This window comes from Neolamprologus brichardi, chromosome 9 (genome assembly GCF_056152115.1).
Source record: "Neolamprologus brichardi isolate AB-2024 chromosome 9, ASM5615211v1, whole genome shotgun sequence".
In the NCBI taxonomy this organism is placed as follows: domain Eukaryota; kingdom Metazoa; phylum Chordata; class Actinopteri; order Cichliformes; family Cichlidae; genus Neolamprologus; species Neolamprologus brichardi.
Window position 1 is genome coordinate 25,705,305 of NC_142112.1, and position 17,838 is coordinate 25,723,142.

A 17,838-nucleotide genomic window follows, 5' to 3' on the forward strand; every position below is an offset into this window, starting at 1 on the left:
CAAAATAGATTTTTGATTGATTTGCTAATTATACTTAGCTCAGGTTTGTTCTGGAGACCACGCAGTAATTCACTTTAACTGTTAGGGTTGGATATTTGGTGTAATTTCACTTTGATTGTTTGGTTTCTTCCAGTGTAGCACTCTGCTGCTAACAGGGTCACTCTGATTAAGTGACCTCCATTTACTTTTGAACCGTTACCGCGATCTTTGTGGTGGTGTGATGAAAAAAGAAAATGCTGTTGGTTCATGCGGACACAGAAGCCAGCAAAACAAATTTGTCTGTAGGCTGAGGCGCGTTCAAGGCTCACGATGTCAGATCTGACCTGAGCATGGCTGATGTTTTGGGGGTTTTGTTGTTTGTTTGTTTTTTCTGCTGAACTGAGATTCTTTCATTAGTGCAAAATGAAATGATCCAGACATTATTCATCAACCTGCTTTTTACACACACACTCACACATATGTACACACAACCCCTTCTGATGTCTTGACTTTGTTTATTAGTGGTTCATTCCATGATTGAAATGGGGGTTTGGGTTCTCTCAGGCTGTAAATCAGCATGTCAGCTGGCATTTAGTGCTTTGTTTCCCATTTCAATCAAACACCCACATCACTTGTTATGGGCCCACAGCACTGCTCCTTGCTTGCCTCCAGTGTCTTGTTCCACTAACAGATGGCCTGTGATCAACACAAACCACTTTTCAAGCCATATTGAGGTTTGTCTGCTCCTAATGTTCATCTCCATTTTGGCAGATTGGATGGTGGAATGGGAATTTGAACATTGATACTGAGATGAGACTATCTAGCAGACATGGAATTGCCCCTTTCCCACTCAACCAACTTTTATGTTTTTCCTCTGCTGACCTTTATTCCTCTGTGTTACTGTGAACACATGATGCTGCCCTGTTAACGGCAGTCATCCTCATACAGTAGGTGTCAGTAGACAGAGGCCTATTATATGCAGGGCTACTTCATGTTGCTTTTCAGCTTACTTACCACATTATTGTCACCTGTTCTTATCCTCCATGTGAAAAGCCATGCAATTTAGGAGCATACACAAAAAAAACACACACTTGAACAAAGAGCGCCTTCACACCTTGGTGCCACAGCCCGTTGAGTGCAGAGAGACTAAAGCAAAGTATGTGGGCCTTCCTCTGCGTTATCATGTAATTCACTGTGAGTGTGGAAGCATGCCAGTACTGCAGGGTCACAGCGAGGACCAGGCTTCCCCTCCTCCTACGTCCTGCATTGTCTTGTCCCCCCGTCCCCTGGTCATTAAGTTAAATGGGGCTCCAGCAGGAAGCCAGAGGGCTGTTTATGACCAAAGCTGGGCACCCTCGCCACCAACTAGTTTACTAATGGAAGGTGCCTTGCCTAAATAAAGCTTAATGGCTCATTTAATCTCCTTTTGCCCCTCACAAGGTATGAAAGGACAGAAAGAAAAAAATACTAAGAAAATTGTGTGAGGGAAATATTGGTTAACAGTGTCTTTTTCTGGGTGTTCCCTGATTAATGGGACAAAGTTGACAATCTCAGCAGGGTAAACAGGTTGGCCAAGGGTAAATGTATTGTTCTTCACACTGATTGTGCCATTTGATTGAAATATCTCACTCAAGTCTTTTCAGTTCCCTTTAATATACTTAAATATCTCTGTTTTATGTGCTTGTCTTTGTTCTCTGCAGACTTCTGTACAGCTTGGCTTTCAATGCACGCTTCCTGAGACATCTCTGGCACCTCATCACCTCCATGACAACCAAGATGATCACTGGGTGAGCTACTCTAACATTGACTATACGATTTTTATCTTTTGAAGCATTGTTATAGATATGCAGTAAATCTAGAAAGTATTCACAGTGCTTCATTTGTTGCACAGTTTGTCATGTTACAGTTTTACTCCAAGATGGATTCAGATACATTCAGATAGATCTGGAACATTTCTGCAGCATTGAAGGTCCCAATGAGAACAATGGCCTCCATCATCTGTAAATGGAAAAAGTCCACTAGGACTCTCAATAGAGTTGGTAACCCGGCCAATCTGAGAGATTATAGTAGAAGGGATTTAGATAAAGACGTGACTAAGAACTGCGATGGTCACTCCGGCAGAGCATCAGCATTGCTCTTTTGGAAAGAGGAGAATTTCATTGTCCTTCCAGAAGGACAGCCACTTCTCTGTCACTCCACCAATCAGGCCTGTGTGATAGAGTGGCCAAACAGAAACCACTCCTCAATGAAAAGGCAGCTGAAGGAATCTCAGACCATGAAAACTAAATTCTCTGTTCTGATGAAACAAAGATTGAACTCTTTGGCCTGAATGCCCAGTGTCATATCTGGAGGAAACCAGACATTCCTCATCAGCTGTACAAGACCATCCCTACAGTGAAGCATGGTGGGGACAGCATCATGCTGTGTGGATGATTTTTCAGTAGCATAAATGAGAAGACTAGTCAGGGTCGATAGAAAGATGAATGCGGCAATGTACGGTGACATCTTTGATGATGGCCTGCACTAAAGTGCTCTGGATCTCGAACTAGGACAACGACCCTAAGCACACAACCAAGATAACAAATATATGTAAATATTATTATGGGGTATTTTGTGTAGAATTTTGAGGTGAGAAATTAATTTAATCCATTTTGCACTATGAGTGTAATTTGATAAAGTGTGGAACAAGCGCTGTGAATACGCACCACGTTTGTATTGTAGATGGTATAGAAGATGGGCATTTGGATGAAAGGGGGAACACACAAACACCCATACAGTAAGAGATGAAAAAATACCAGAATATCACCCACCAAAACCTCAAAGAAGCAGACTTTTTGGACAGTCTTTACCACACTACAAACCATAAGATTAGTCAGATATTCTAGTAAAAATGCTCCAGAACAGGCAAACAGCACACACACAGTAAAGATGTCCAGTTTAATGACTTGAACTAGTGGATGAGGCCTAGCAGACACCAACCGGCTCCACCTGCCATTCAGTATGATTCAGTTAACCAGTACCAATCTGTAAATATGCTTTTTAATGCTGTAAAGTTGAGCTTTTTAACATGGGACTTTTGCAGTAGGCCTCAGTTGGCCAGTAGACAAACTGCAGGTTTTTAAGCTCCCATTAGCTTGTATCCATGTACAGTATATTTCTGCCTGTTCACACAACCTTATACTTATTTTTTCAAATGTTTACTGTGTCTCCTTTAGGTCTATGGTGCCACTCTTACAGCTGATCTCCCGAGGGTCTCCCATGTCCTTTGAGGACTCCAACCGCATCATTCCTGTCTTCTATCTCTTCAGCTCTCTCTTCAGCCACTCTCTTATCTCCGTGCATGACAGCGAGTTTTTCGGACATGCAATGGAAGGTAATAGACATAAACATATGTTTAACTTGATATAATGGCGTATCTTTGGTTCTCTAGTAGTCCTCTAAGTGCCCTGTTTTATATCTACGTTACATATTTTATTTGACAAATAAATATTTTGTACAGAGGTCATTGGACAGGCGAATGTACGACAGATTGGGATACATATCCATCCCATATCGCTTATTTCCCGCTTGTAACACAATAGTATATCGCTGTTGTCCTTTGTTTTCAGCAGTCACAGGTGGTGCAGATCGATATCTCTAAATGTATTTTCCCTCTCAACAGGTCAGACGCAGTCCTCCATGATGCCCTTCACGCTGTTAGAGCTTGTGACTTTGTCTCGCTGTCTGAGAGATGCATGTCTGGGTATCATCAAGCTGGCCTACCCTAAGACCAAAGCAGAGCACAGAGAGGAGTACATGGCTGCCTTCCGTAGTGTGGGGGTGAAGACGAACACCGAGGTTCAGCAGCACATCCAGGCCGAACAGAAGCGCTGGGTGCAACTCTTCAAGGTAAGATGTGTAGTCCTATATATATATATTATAGCATTTTTTTTTTTCATTTTTGTTTGTCTGCTTTGTATTTCTCATTATGTCCAGGTAAAATTATTATCTTCTTCATTTTCAGAGCATAAAAACGTATGACATTGAGGGTTTTGCCAAACACAAAGTGCACATTCAAAAAAAAGCTAAGAGTTAAATTGATGGAAAACAAAAGTGTATTAAGTAATGGGAAAAAATATCAGAGTTTCTAAAAAGCAGAACTTTCAAACTTTGCAGTTCCTACAGTTCTCTAAGTGCATCATGGGAAACAAAGTCAGAAACCTGCTTTCTCACTGTGTGGCAAAGCCAGTAATTTGAAAACTGAAGTTTTGAGCAGTAAAATGTCAGAAAAAGCCCCACAGTCTCATTGTTGCGAAAATATTTTCCCTTTAACCTGCTTACACGTGTGTTTAACCCTAAAACATGAGGCAGGAAGTGAGGCCACAATGTATCTCAGTAGATATACCAGCGAGAGAAATTTAGCTAGTGTTTTAAGATGAAGTCTTTCTTTATATTGAGTAAAGATTTTTTAAAATTTAGCATAAAATGGGAAACTTTTGAGTGTTTGACACCTAGACCTGACCATAATCTTTTCTGGCCTCAGGTGTGGGCATATTTTCTGTCATCAATAAGAAAAATCCAGAGCAGTCATGTTCAAGTAGGAGTTAAGAGCACAAAGCACAATAAGGATTTGTGCAGTATCTCAGTAATTAGCTTTCAGTGCACAGATGTGTTCAGCGAACATTACATATTCTTCATGAGTCTTTCCTATGATCATGCTAAATCTGTTTTATTGATGTCTGTTCATCAGCGTGTTAACCGTGAAGCATGGCACATTAGCGTTGGGTCTAATTGTTGTGTAGTCCCTCTGTGCGTTGAGGCAAGAGTGGCCTAATGCTTGTCCATACCAGTGGAAGTTAAGCATGTATGCATGAACAGGCAAAGATGAGACGGAGCACCAGAGAGGTCATACGCTGATTATTTACCCAGAGGAAATGAGGCAGAAAACATCTGCAACTTAATCCTAGTCTCGATTCCACATCTTCCTTCCACTTCTCCTCTTTGCTTTTCTCCATGAGAAACTGTGTTTAAGCAACTTTGTTCTTAGACAAAGGATTTAAAAGTGAACGCTGGTGTTCTCTGAAAGGTGGTGAATACGTGAAGAGCATGTCTGGGATTTTCATAAAAGATCAGCTCAAAGGCCTCTTGTCAGCTAAAACGACCCATTAAAGAAGTGGGGAGCAGGGGAAATGCATTTTCCAAATTGAACGTTGGGATTTACAGTCGGTTTAACGCTGCTGACCCCTAACACGCTAATGTTTGGTTCGTGTCATCAGCTGTCCCTCCCGATCTTTTATCACCTCCATTGTCGAGCTATCTATTTAATTGAAAGAAGTTAATTGAATGAAAATGATCAACTAAGCTTGTATTAATATTGCTAATGGAACTTTCTTCTTGGCTATGTTTGGAGAACGATGTCACGCCGGAGTTTGGGAAAGGCCCATTAAGGTTTGCACTTAACCCGATGGGCTAATTAAGGAATGCTTATTCATTCCCAGAGTCAGGGGGTAGGTCTGCTCCAAACCCATCGTCACGTGCCTCTTACAGCTTTTTGCACTTGCCATTATTGCGGGCTCTGGTTGCCTCCTGGTGATTGGCCAAGATTGATTGTTGTTCTATGTAAATGACATGCTTTAGAAATGAACATGTCGATTGGAATAATCTAGCTGAGGTACTATACAGAAATTGACTGGCTGCGAATATTACATCTTCATGCAAAGACGTGCATGTGATTGTTCAGTAGGTGTCTAACTCGGACTTGCCATAGCAACAGGGGAGCCTCTTATTAACATTTGAGTCATTAGCAGACTGAAAAAGCTCTAAAGCCTTTCCAGACACGGGATATGTAACATTTTAGGCCTCATTAGTTTGCTAAAGCGAGGGCATGCTGTCATTCAGACATAGGTCACTTTGTATGTTCACAGAGACAGACTCGCAATGGTTTCCAAATGTGCAAAAGACTTGTTGCATAAGTGAAATGTAAAGGCACCATTTAGTGAAGTTATTTCCTACTCTGTCTGCTGCAGCGAGAGATAACGGGCCATGCCCCTCTCGCACTGGCTCAGAGAATCACAAATGATGGCACCAGAATCAAAAGTCTGAATTTATTGCAAATTAGCAACTGAGTAGGAATATGTTATTGCTGTTTAGGTCCAAAGAGGGAAAAAATGCTGTTGCAACTTTTACTGAAAGAGGCCCCGTTTCTCATTGAGACATGAAACATTCACATGGCGTCAGAATAATTCAGTTTAATGATACGAGTCTCAATCCTTTAAAGCATTATGCATTCGGACAAAGGTTCAGTAATATCAGTGTAACCAAATGGAAATATCATTGCAACCCTTCGCCCTTCTGCTACAGCTCTGTGATCCAGTGCTGCTCGCCTTTTGCTTCCTCTGTCCGATGGCTGATGTCAGCAGACCTCGCCAGTAATTAACAGGGCTGGACGTTGAGGGATGGCGCAGGTCGTTTTTCTTTTATACTCCCCATAAATGGCGCACTAATGGCTAAATTCTCAAATTGCTTTTTCTTTTTCCTCCAAGAAGAGGCACCTCATCCTACTGGACAGCCTATACGTGAAAGAAAAAAACGGCTGCTCTCCTCTGAAAATAGACTTTAGCTGCGGTTTTTAAGAATTCTCGTAGGTATGTTGATGTCAGACTTAAAGATGTTAATGTGGTATGTGTATGGATGTGTGTGTGTCTTTGTGTTTGATTTCCAATTTAGGTCATCACTAACTTGGTGAAGATGGTGAAAGCTCGTGACATCCGCCGACCCTTCTGTCCGGCAGGTCACTGGCTCTCGGAGGAGGTCAACATCCGGGCCGATAAGGTATTTACCTGTCATCACAGCTGTTTGGTTCATTGTTACATTGCGTGTTCTGGTTCTGGTTCTGGTTCTTGGTTTAATTTTAATAGACAGAATTAAAAAAAGAGTGGCTTTTTTCCTTTAAAGTACCGTAAAAATTTCTTCTACCCTCTTAAGGGTAAAATGATCATCACAACACATTTTATCCCTCCTAACAAGGTGAAGACATGTTTAGAGCAAGTGAGAGGAGTTTCATAAACTTCAGCTTATTTTCTTTTCTTTTTTTGTTGCACAGAAGAGCATAATTTCAAGAGGTGGTAACAGAGTAGGCATATTCTACTGTTTGTAGCTGAAAAGTCAATAAAAAGAATTCTAAATTTAAAAAAAAATAGTTGTGTACACCACTGCTGTAAAAGTAAGAAAAACTTTACAAAGACTTCTTATTTTAAAGATGTTTTGGGCTTGTAAAGTCACCTGTCACCCTTATTCTGGCCCGAAGGCACAGGCAGGAGCTTCAGGTTCATCATTATCTTCCTCTCTTTTCTCTCCAGGTCACCCAGCTGTACGTCCCATCTGCAAGACACGTGTGGAGAACACGGAGGATGGGCCGCATTGGGCCACTTCAGTCTACACTGGATGGTACTGTAATTTCTGTTGTTGTTAGGTGTTTTTTTCCCCCTTATAAAAAGATGGGTGTCAAATTGAGTCAAATTGAGAAATTGAGGGGTGGCTGTAGCTCAGGTGGCAGAGCAGGTCAGCCACTAATCAGAAGGTCGGTGGTTCGATCCCCCTCCTGGCTGCATGCCAAATATCCTTGGGCAAGATACTAACCCCATGTTTGCCTACTGGTGGTGGTCAGAGGGCCCGGTGGCGCCAGTGTCCGGCAGCCTCGCCTCCGTCAGTGCGCCCCAGGCCCCAGGGCAGCTGTGGCTACAATGTAGCTTGCCATCGCCAGTGTGTGAATGGGTGAATGACTGAATGTAGTGTGAAGCGCTTTGGGGTCCTTAGGGACCAGAAAAACGCTATACAAATGCAGGCCATTTACCATTTACTTTACCTTTTTCTATGTCATCTAATTGACCTTCATATTTATCCTGCTAGCCAATTGTTTATTTGTCATCAACTGGAATGACTAGACTCTTAAGCCTATTATCATCGGCGCTGTTTAATGTACACCACACAGCTACTCCTTTGGCATTTGGCAAAGTTTAGAAGCACATAATGTTTGTGTCAGCTTGATAAGTAGTCCAAGAAATCACAGTAATTGCTGTCCAAAGTCACCTTCTCTGTGTTTGCTTTTCATATATTATGGAATTGTGCATTGATAATGTATCTGATAAGAGAAGTTTGAGTGTAAAATCATGTTTGTGTAAAGGAAGTGTTATTGCTGATAGTCAGTAGATTCTTCCTCAATGAATGAGATAAAGAGATAGAAGTAAATTTCCAGTACCATAATGTTTCATTCACAGGCCTCCCAGGGATGTGAAAAGAAGCTGCAGAAAAGTCATTAACCTTCCCCATTCCTACCAAGATATATTAACCACATTTTCTCTTCATTGACTCAATTAGGCACTCAGGAAAATAAACTGACGTCGACACGGGGCTTCATCAGGCTCACTTTGGGTTTCTGTGAAGTACGGTGTGAAAACAAGCTGATAAAAATGTGTGTATGATCTACCCAGTGCCACTCAGAGGCCGTGTGGGATAAATTCAATTAGCGTGAAAGTACCTGATGAAGTCAGCCACATCTGGTCCACGTGTTTGTCTGGCCTTTTCTCATTTCCTTAAATGGACAGCCCCGTGGCTGATGAATGAGCAATGTATTGACCACTCAGAGGCCATATTTCTCCTCAAAGATGGAAACCTGATGGGAAAATGCAGATCAGATTGACTAATTGGGCAGAATAATTGAGCTGCAGTGGACACGGAGGAGGGTGAAGAGCGGTTTAGCTATTGTAGCGTTTTTTTTTCTGTGGGCTAAACAGTCTAAATGCCAAGTTTAATAGAAAACAAACAGCAGCCTAATGGATAAAGCCCAGCAGGTGGATGGACAGGTCACAGCTGGGTTAATTAAAAGGCTGTAGGGTGAAAAGGTATTTAATGGTTGGCCTGTGGACCGTGTTTTAATCATAATGCTTAACAGTGAGGAGCGATTATGTTAGATGAGTGTTACAGAGTGATGTTGGAGAGTATGCTTCCAGCTCAAACGCCACTTGGCTGTTAAATTACAAATATTGTGTATTAATGAACAATTATATTGCACATACTGAGGGTTAAATTCATCGGCGTAACTTTGTGCTGAACATTGGGGGGGGGGGGTCAAGATCTGTGTCTAAATAAATAAATAAATCCCCAGATGATTAAACATGCAACTATTTTGCTAGTAATAACTGAAATGAGTAAAGAAAATCAACAGCCTATTTATGCAAGATAATTCATAATTTTATTGGGGGGATTATATTGGTTGGGTCATAACCCCCCTAACCCCCCTGGAAATTACGCCCCTGGTTAAATCTGAGACTCATGAAGTTATTTTTTTTAAAAAGCACAAAGTATTTAGATCATGAGTTTTTTTTTACTGTGATTTGGACAAAAATCACTAAATAACTATTTTGTATAAAAACAAGAAGAAAATGCCTGATTCCCTGCATTAAATCAATCGCTAAAATATCGAACACTGTGGGTTTTTTTTGTTTTGTTTTTTTTAGTTGGTTTAGAGCCTCCACAGCTGTCTGTGTCCGAGGAAAGACATCTGGCCATCCTCACCGAGCTCCCATTTGTGGTGCCCTTCGAGGAGCGAGTGAAGGTACTGCACCGCTGCTCCATACTCAGCTGCACCATAAGGCTGAGTGTTGTATTATAGTGATTGCCTTTATATAGTATACAAATAATGCTATTAAATTTGCTGGTTATTTTGAGAATATTAAAGATTGCCAGTAAGTATTTAACACTGTGGTAACAACTCGGGTGCAGCGCTTTACGTCTTTGTAGCTACATTCATATTTTTTTATTGATTGGAGGTAAAAGTAGAGAAGCAAAAATCCATTTGTTTCAGTTATCCAGTTACATATTTGGATTTTTACCCATCATTGGTTAGCAGCGCTTTGCTTTTAGGAATTGTTCATGTTTGTATGTTCAAAATCTAAAGCTCCCAATCGAAATGCAGTCAAAATTATTAGCAGGATTAAATTTTTTATAATTCCCAGGATTTGTCACTGACCCTGTCACCGGGTTCATGTCTGTCTTGTAGATCTTCCAGAGGTTAATCTTCGCCGACAAGCGAGATGTGCAGGGGGACGGCCCGTTCCCCGACGGCATCAATGTCACCATCAGGCGCAACTACATATATGAGGACGCCTACGACAAACTCTCTCCAGAAAATGGTACTGCATGCGCGTTACAGTTTCAATAAAAGAAAACTGTAATACGTGCATTATTTTGTGGGTAAACAATGTGAAGCGAGTACATCATAGCACATTACACCATAGAAAACGTGCTGTTAGCAGCTGCGTCATTCCGAGCACAAGAAATGAGGCGGCATTCTGTAGTAAATGCTGATAATGTTCCCGAAACTCTTGTTATGCTCCATTAAAATCTTAATATCAAGGTTTTGGTTAGCAGCAAAGATGAAGGTTGGCTCTCCTCCTGTGCAGAGTATTGAATTTCAGTAAAGCCGTAATTGTGGTCGCGATTATTATAATGGAGCGCATAAAAGCAGAATCAATTATTTTAAGTCACCTCTTTTGTGTTTGAATTTGAAAGGGTGCTCGAGAGGGAGCAATCTGATTAAAAAGAGTAGTAGGAGACCTGGGCTAAAGACATGATCTATATCATTCATGTGTGTATATACGTTATAGCTGTCTTGATTTATTGCCATACATTAATTATTCTGAAAGATGACCTTTTACAGAATTTGATTATAATATTTTGCAGGTCAAGAAAGTGCTTTAGTGCAAAATATGTTTGTTGGATTAAAACGCACAGCACTTCAGACTTGTGGGAATATATACACCTAATGTCCACTTCATTAGGTACACCTTGCTTGTACTGGGTTGCCTTCAGAAATGCTTTAATTCTTTGCGGCACTGATTCAGAAAGATGCTGGAAACATTCCTCTGAGATTTTGGTCCATGTTGACATGTTTCCATCTCACACAGTAGCTGTAGATTTGTCGGCTTCATATCCACGATACTAAACCCATGCAAATTGTAGCCTCAGTTTCTCTTTCTTAGTGGACAGAAAACAGCTGCAGTGGCACCTGGTGTGATCTTCTGCTGCTAGAGCCCACCTACTGCAAATTTCAGTGTGTTGTGTGTTCAGAGATGCTCTTCTTCTACCGTGGCTGTAATGAGTGGTTATTTGTGTCTGCCTGAAGCAGCATGACCATTCTCCTTTGAACTTTGACCTCATCAAGGCATTTTCATGCAGATAATTACTGCTCACTGGATATTGTCTCTTTTTTGGATCATTCTCTTTAAAATCTACAGATGACTGTGTGTGAAAAATCCCAGCAGATCAGCAGTTTTTAAAAATACTCAGAAAAGCACGTCTGGCACCAACCACCATGCTAAAAATTACTTAAATTATCTTTCCTCTGACGATCAGTTTGAACATCAGCTGGTCGTCTCGACCATATATGGCTAAACGTATTGATTTGCTGCCTTGTGATTGGCTGATTAAATATTTGGATTAATGAGCAGTTTCCCTAACAGTGGGTGTCAAGTGTATACATTAATACTGTTTTTACATTTTCTGATGGGAAAATAAGTTCAACCCTCTAAAGGAACCTTTTAATATTTAATAGATGGATAATAATAACAAGTCAAAATAATTGCAATTTTATTAATTATTTAAAAAAAATAGAACCAGTCAGCTCGATAAAATGTTCAAGTTTTAGTTTTAACATAAAGGTGACATCAAAATGGAACAGGAATATTTCCTGTCAGCTGCACTGAATATGAAATAATTTAGTCACTGTGTAAATGGTTTCACAGGGTTACTCAAAGGTCACTGAGGGCGAAAGTTAGGAAGAAGGTAGAGGAAGTTATGCAAGTGAATGTTTGCAAACCTCCACTAATGTGATTCTGTCAAAATGGCCTAAAAATCTGCACTTTGATCTTAACTTTTACAAGTTGTTGGGCCTCTCCGCTCATTTCTTCTCCTTTGCTGTGAGGCATAGATTACTTTGATGTGTTAATCACTGTTTTTTTTATATGCATTTAATTGTTTCTATTCACAACAGTTTATATTTTTACTTGCAAAACTGATTTCCTGCTTAGAACAAAATTAAACTACATAAATATAGGGGTATTTAAAACAATGGGGGTCATCCAGCTGATTACCAGGAAGGGCATGTTTAGTAAACACAGTCACATTTCATTTGTTAGCTCATAAAAGCACTTAGAAAATAAGTCAGCAAGGTTTGTTCAATCGGGGGAAAAATCAGACAACAGATGATTTTAAGCTTTAAAAAACATATGAAAGTGTATTTTTATGATTAGAAATACTGAATGCAGTGTTGTAAAACGCAGCATGTTGTGACTGCTGATCCACAGGGCTGCCAAAGAGTTACAAGAAACTCAGTCTCCTAACTTCCAAGAGTAACCAAGGTCAAACCGAACTTTAAAGTAATGATGCAAGAGTTCAGTTTTGTCCTGAATTATAATAATCTCACACCACTTATATCACAGGAAATGGTTTGTTTCCTTATATGCCTTTAAGCTAAAACTATTGTTTTAAAGCTAGCAGCTAGCTTTGTTGTGAAAACCTCCGTTTATATGCTGTTCTCTCAATTTCATGGTAGGAAATAGGTTTGTGATCATAAAAACTGACAACATGACCATTAACTGTTAGACTGAAGATACTGGCAGTGTGTCTCAATTAATTTCCCTGCTGGAAATTACTATAAAAAGTAATGTGAAGTGAAGAATAAAAAATCTCTGAGATCTTCAGGAGGCTGTTGGTGACATTTATGGAGGGAAAATAAATTCAGTTTACTGTGACCATGAATGTTATCAGAGAGCGTCTTTAATATTTATTCTTGTTGTACCTTGATGAAATCTTCCTTCCTGATGTCCCGTGTCTTTTTTCTTTCTTTTTTTTAAGAACCGGACCTAAAGAAGAGGATCAGAGTGCACCTGCTGAACGCTCACGGTCTGGATGAGGCGGGAATCGACGGAGGTGGGATCTTTCGCGAGTTCCTCAATGAGCTCCTCAAATCGGGCTTCAACCCCAACCAGGGCTTCTTCAAGACGACCAACGAGGGCCTGCTGTACCCCAGCCCCGCTGCAGAGATGCTGGTGGGAGACTCGTTCACCAGACACTACTACTTCTTAGGCAGGATCCTCGGAAAGGTGAGCCTCCAAAGTAAAACACTAAGAAATATTAACCTAAATAATGGAGGAGTTTGTCAAGAACTTAAATCTGGCACTTGCACAGGCTTTATTTTCATTAATTAGCAGTTTGCGTAATCTGTTGATAGCATTGTTTTTCTGCCACTTTCCTTGCCTGATGGCACTATTTATTAGAGCCTAATGTTTCTAAATCATCCTTAATGCATGTGGTGGTGATTGTTTATCAAGATGCCTCCTTCAGGGGTGTGCGTTGTTGGGGGGGGGGGTATCATCTCAGTCTGGAGAAGAATTACCTCATGACAAGCGGTCGCCTCTCAATTAGATGTTCCATTAGCCGATGATTCCTACCTCTTGTTTGTGTAGTGATCACATTTGGTTGGCACTAAATCAGCAGCTCGTCAGAGACAGGACATAAATAAGCGTTCAAAGCATGTGGTAATAGCATTTTGATCTCTTTTACAGTCAGGAACATCCAGGTCTCTTCTCTCTTGCTCGGCCCTGGATGGTCCAGTCCACTTATCAGAGCTCTGAACCCCCACCCCTCCCTCTCCTCTCCTCTCCTTTCTTCTTCTTCTCTGCATTCTGTGGAAGTGAGACATGATCAATCAGCAGTTACAAGCTCCCCACCCCTACGTCTTGCAACATTGTGCTCCCCAGAGCTAATGGTTCAGGCAATTAGTTGGTGGGAAATTAATTTGAATTTGACTTTCAATTAACCTTACCTTAAGTTCCTCTTTCTCCATAAAAATGGACGTTTGAGTGGCCACTTGAGAGGTGTATTGATATTTGTTTAGTGCCGTTATTGCCTGGATAAAAGGCAACCGTTTATATAGATTGGGATTGCATCACCGCTGCTGCAGTGTGCACAGTGCACGGCGCGGCTCAAAGGACACAGGAGATTAATATTGTTAATTAATGTCCGAGGCGTGCCATTGTTGTGGAGGTGATGTATTACAGGCAGGAGTGGCTTGTCTGGGGGTACTCACTGAAAGTGGATTGAACATCAGAATAGAGGCCGGCCATCATCCTTCTTCCTCACTTGTCCACCCAGCTGACAAGCTGAAAGATTTAAGCCACAAATGGGAAAACATGAAAACAGGTTACTTTGCTGCTGCGGTGGCATCGCTTCAACCTAAAGATTAAAAAGTTGCGTTTAATCTAGATGGGAGCATGCTTTTGTCCAAATATCAAGATTCTCTTCCAGCCTCTTCGGCAGTGGCCTTTTCTCTTTGTGAACTGCTTTGATCCTACCCAAACACCAGCTCTCTGCACAGTCTCCTCTCTGACTGATAGTTCTGCACTGCTGATTGATAGAGATGCGTTTGGAAGGCATTATAATTTTATTGATTTTTAATGTTGTAAATTAAGGAGTTTATTTGGCAGCTAACAGAATGCACCTGCAATGTTGTTGGCATTTATTCCACCTGATGGTGCCGCGATCTGCTTTAATTGCGTTGCCACTGCACTCACTTATATTAAAAGGGCCTGGGCCATAATAATTAATTCTTTCCAGCCCAAGTCATTTTGGCACAATTTCTGGCAATAAACACTCATAAATAAAGTAAATGGCATTGAAAAAAAAATAAGGCTACAGGTTTTTTCCATATACTTAATGCTGCCTCTTCCCAGCACAAGTGTTATTGATAGGTTTCAAGGGGCCACGCCGCGCATATGGTCTGAAATGAGTCGCGGCCACGAGAGAAATGCTAAGTGGATTATTTTGCATAAAAAATAGACAATGTTTGGAGTTGCACAATTAACCTGTGTTTAGAAAATAGCCGTGATTTATGCTTGCGTGTGTGTGTGTTTAAGATGCATGCATTATGGAAATCCTTTAGATTTATAATCCATTTAGCTGATGCGGTCAGGGTTTTTAGCGCAATCATTTATAAAGACCTGTATATTTTAATGTCTCCAATGGGCTCTTTTTCGGACTATTCAAGTACATTAGCTTTTCGTTTTATGAGTCACCTGCCCGGCTGTGGTACTTAATGGCATTTAAGGTCAAGGTGAGAATTGGCATTTATAAAGTTTGAGTCCGGTGAAGCAGAAGCGTGTGTGTTTGCGGTAGGTTGTTTTGTGTATTTTCAGATGTGATCAGATTAAGTCTCTATCACTTCGTTCATTGTTGGGAGTTTCAGGCAAATGTGATATTTTGTTATTATTTTTTTTTCTTTAATATGTGCTTACTAGCATTTTGGTTGCTGCTGGAAGCAGGCTCTTAGTTATTTAATTGGGGTGTTTGATGCAATGAAACTAAAAAACAAAAAGGCTGAAAAAAGCCAAAAAGAAAAAATGGCCACTTGAGGTTGCCTCTAAAAGTGAGTAAATCTCCGAAGACTCTCATGATAAAATGCCCACCTTTATTGTGGATAGGGCCTTATCACATCTGCTTTGGACCTGTCCGCTGCTGAATAATTTAGGAGGCGACGTATTTGGTTGGTTTTCCAAACGGTACAGTGTACCCGTTCACCTGGACTGTAGTTTGAATATATTTGGCTTCTCTGGTTGGACAAATACAAACTCTGAGGGAGGGCACGATTGATACAGAGAAATACATTTTAATTGGATTTGAATTTAGAATCAGCTCCCTGTATTAAAAGTTGCCTTAATGAGATGTTGCTTACTGCTAAACTTGAATGGATTTGGTGCGGTAAAGGTAGATTTTATGCTGAATGCAGAAAATATTATACAAATCAATTTTGAGTTTTTGTCAGAAGGTTTAAAACCTAATTAAAAACCCCCAAAACAAAACAGAATTTCGTGGCAAATTATTTCTTGATGCAGGCTTTAAGGGATTAACATCAACATTTTCCCGCAGGCGCTTTATGAAAACATGCTGGTGGAATTGCCCTTTGCGAGTTTCTTCCTGTCCAAGCTTCTTGGAACCAGCGCAGATGTGGACATTCACCACCTGGCCTCCCTGGACCCAGAGATGTATCGCAACCTGCTCTTCCTCAAGAGCTACGAGGGTGACGTGGAAGAGCTGGGCCTTAACTTCACCGTGGTCAACAACGATCTGGGAGAAGCTCAGGTGACCGGGGTTGGGGACATGGTGGGATTTAGTTGGATAAATGATTCACGTGTACTTTTTTTTTTTCCATCTCTTTGTATCCTGGTCATGCTTAGCCGTCTCTCCTTCCTCCTGTTTGGTTTCTCTTTGTGGCGTTAATAATTCATTTCCCTCATAATGTACCACTTTTCAGCTCTGAGAGAGATAAAGCACGTCACCGCTGTCACCCTAAGCCCTGCTGCGGTGCAGCGAACACAGCAGCTCTGTTGACCGTTCCACCTGCCTTTCCCCGAGAAATTACCTCACAACACGCCTGACAGAAGCAGCTAGCTGCTCTTAAGCACGCCCCCTCCAAAGCTCAAGGCTCCGGAGATGAACAACCGCCATCACTCTGAGTCACCTAAGCCCAGACCTGCACTCTGCACGGAGCTCCTGTTTACTCAGGGCCTTAGCGCGTCTTATTAGCTCTTCTCAAACACCTGAAATGGTTGAGTCACGGTACAGCCCTCCTGGTCGCAAACACGACAGGGAAAACAATTTGTGAAAGATTAGGCACACACCCGGGAGCAGTCTGCCCTGCATTTGCCCTCGTGAGATAGCCAAAGCAAGCAAGATAACAATAGTAATTCTCTTACATTAGCACATAATCAGAATCCACTGTGAGTGAGAAAAAGACAGAAAATGATTAACTTTAAGTTAGACCACATGCAGTGCAAAGGTAGAAGCTGAAAAATAACACAAAAAACCACAAGAAAAACTGCTTACATTATAGTGCGGTCTGCCTAGTATTGCGGCACTGAACGCCTTTGTGAAGCTTATCGATCAGTTTTTGTTAAGAATGCGTCAGAGGTGCTGATTCATCACCGCTGCAGTTTCAGACAATAGTTTTTATTTTAGTTAAACAAATATCCTGTAAAGTGTTTATCGGTCAGTTTTTGTGACCGTCTGCATACAACCATTGTTAAAAGCGGCGTTCCTGTTTGCCACGTGTTGGAGGTTTCTGAGAAAAATAACAAACAGAAAGGGAACTGGTTCCAGCATGACAACCTGATCCAACGTGGCAGCTGAAAGTTGTTCACTGCAAAACGATGATGTTGAGCTCATTTTAGTCGAGCTATCTGTGACAGTGATGCTGACAATCAGTGCAAGTTCATATTTTTCTTCATCCGGAAGAGTCTGAGCTGATAACTGGCCCTTTAGGTAGAAAGACACAGAAAGGTGGTTATCCATATTTTGGCCTGCTGCAAGTAACACACTGACTAAAATTAGGAAAATGAATGCAAACCCAGTCCTGCAGTACCTTGAGATGAGATTTAATCCGCCGTGTGGATCGTCCTGATTAAAACTTTTCACATTGCCACGTGGTGCAGTGTTGCAGTATTTGCAGGAAATGCAGTAGCAACAAAGGCAGTGAGTATTTTTTAAACCCCTGTAATCAATTTATTGGAGTAAAAGAAAGAGGAAATAAAGTTTCTGAAGTCACGTTTATACATGTGAGTAATTTAATTGTCTAAACACAAGATCTCATATCCCAAGACAACGTTGGAAAAAGATGAACATTACTTCTTTTCTTTTTTTTCTTACTCCTGCCGATGCTATGATGTCATCGCACTGCCAGCTTTATGAACTGAGACGAGCACATCTTATCAAGTGCTAACTGCTCTAAAGCTAATGAAAAGAGAACACTGGGCCAAATTGTATTGGACC

The 17,838-nt window shown here is 41.0% G+C and overlaps 1 protein-coding gene across 1 annotated transcript in view; it reads left to right on the forward strand.

Moving 5' to 3' along the window:
- Nucleotides 1-17,838, forward strand: part of ube3c (ubiquitin protein ligase E3C) — a 29,558-nt gene that overhangs the window by 8,033 nt on the left and 3,687 nt on the right. Inside the window, exons 12-20 of the mRNA XM_006795057.3 lie at nucleotides 1,680-1,766; nucleotides 3,195-3,352; nucleotides 3,641-3,867; nucleotides 6,685-6,789; nucleotides 7,317-7,404; nucleotides 9,474-9,571; nucleotides 10,016-10,148; nucleotides 12,871-13,118; nucleotides 15,940-16,152. Coding sequence (XP_006795120.1) covers nucleotides 1,680-1,766; nucleotides 3,195-3,352; nucleotides 3,641-3,867; nucleotides 6,685-6,789; nucleotides 7,317-7,404; nucleotides 9,474-9,571; nucleotides 10,016-10,148; nucleotides 12,871-13,118; nucleotides 15,940-16,152 — 1,357 coding nt within the window. The remainder of the gene's footprint in view (nucleotides 1-1,679; nucleotides 1,767-3,194; nucleotides 3,353-3,640; nucleotides 3,868-6,684; nucleotides 6,790-7,316; nucleotides 7,405-9,473; nucleotides 9,572-10,015; nucleotides 10,149-12,870; nucleotides 13,119-15,939; nucleotides 16,153-17,838) is intronic.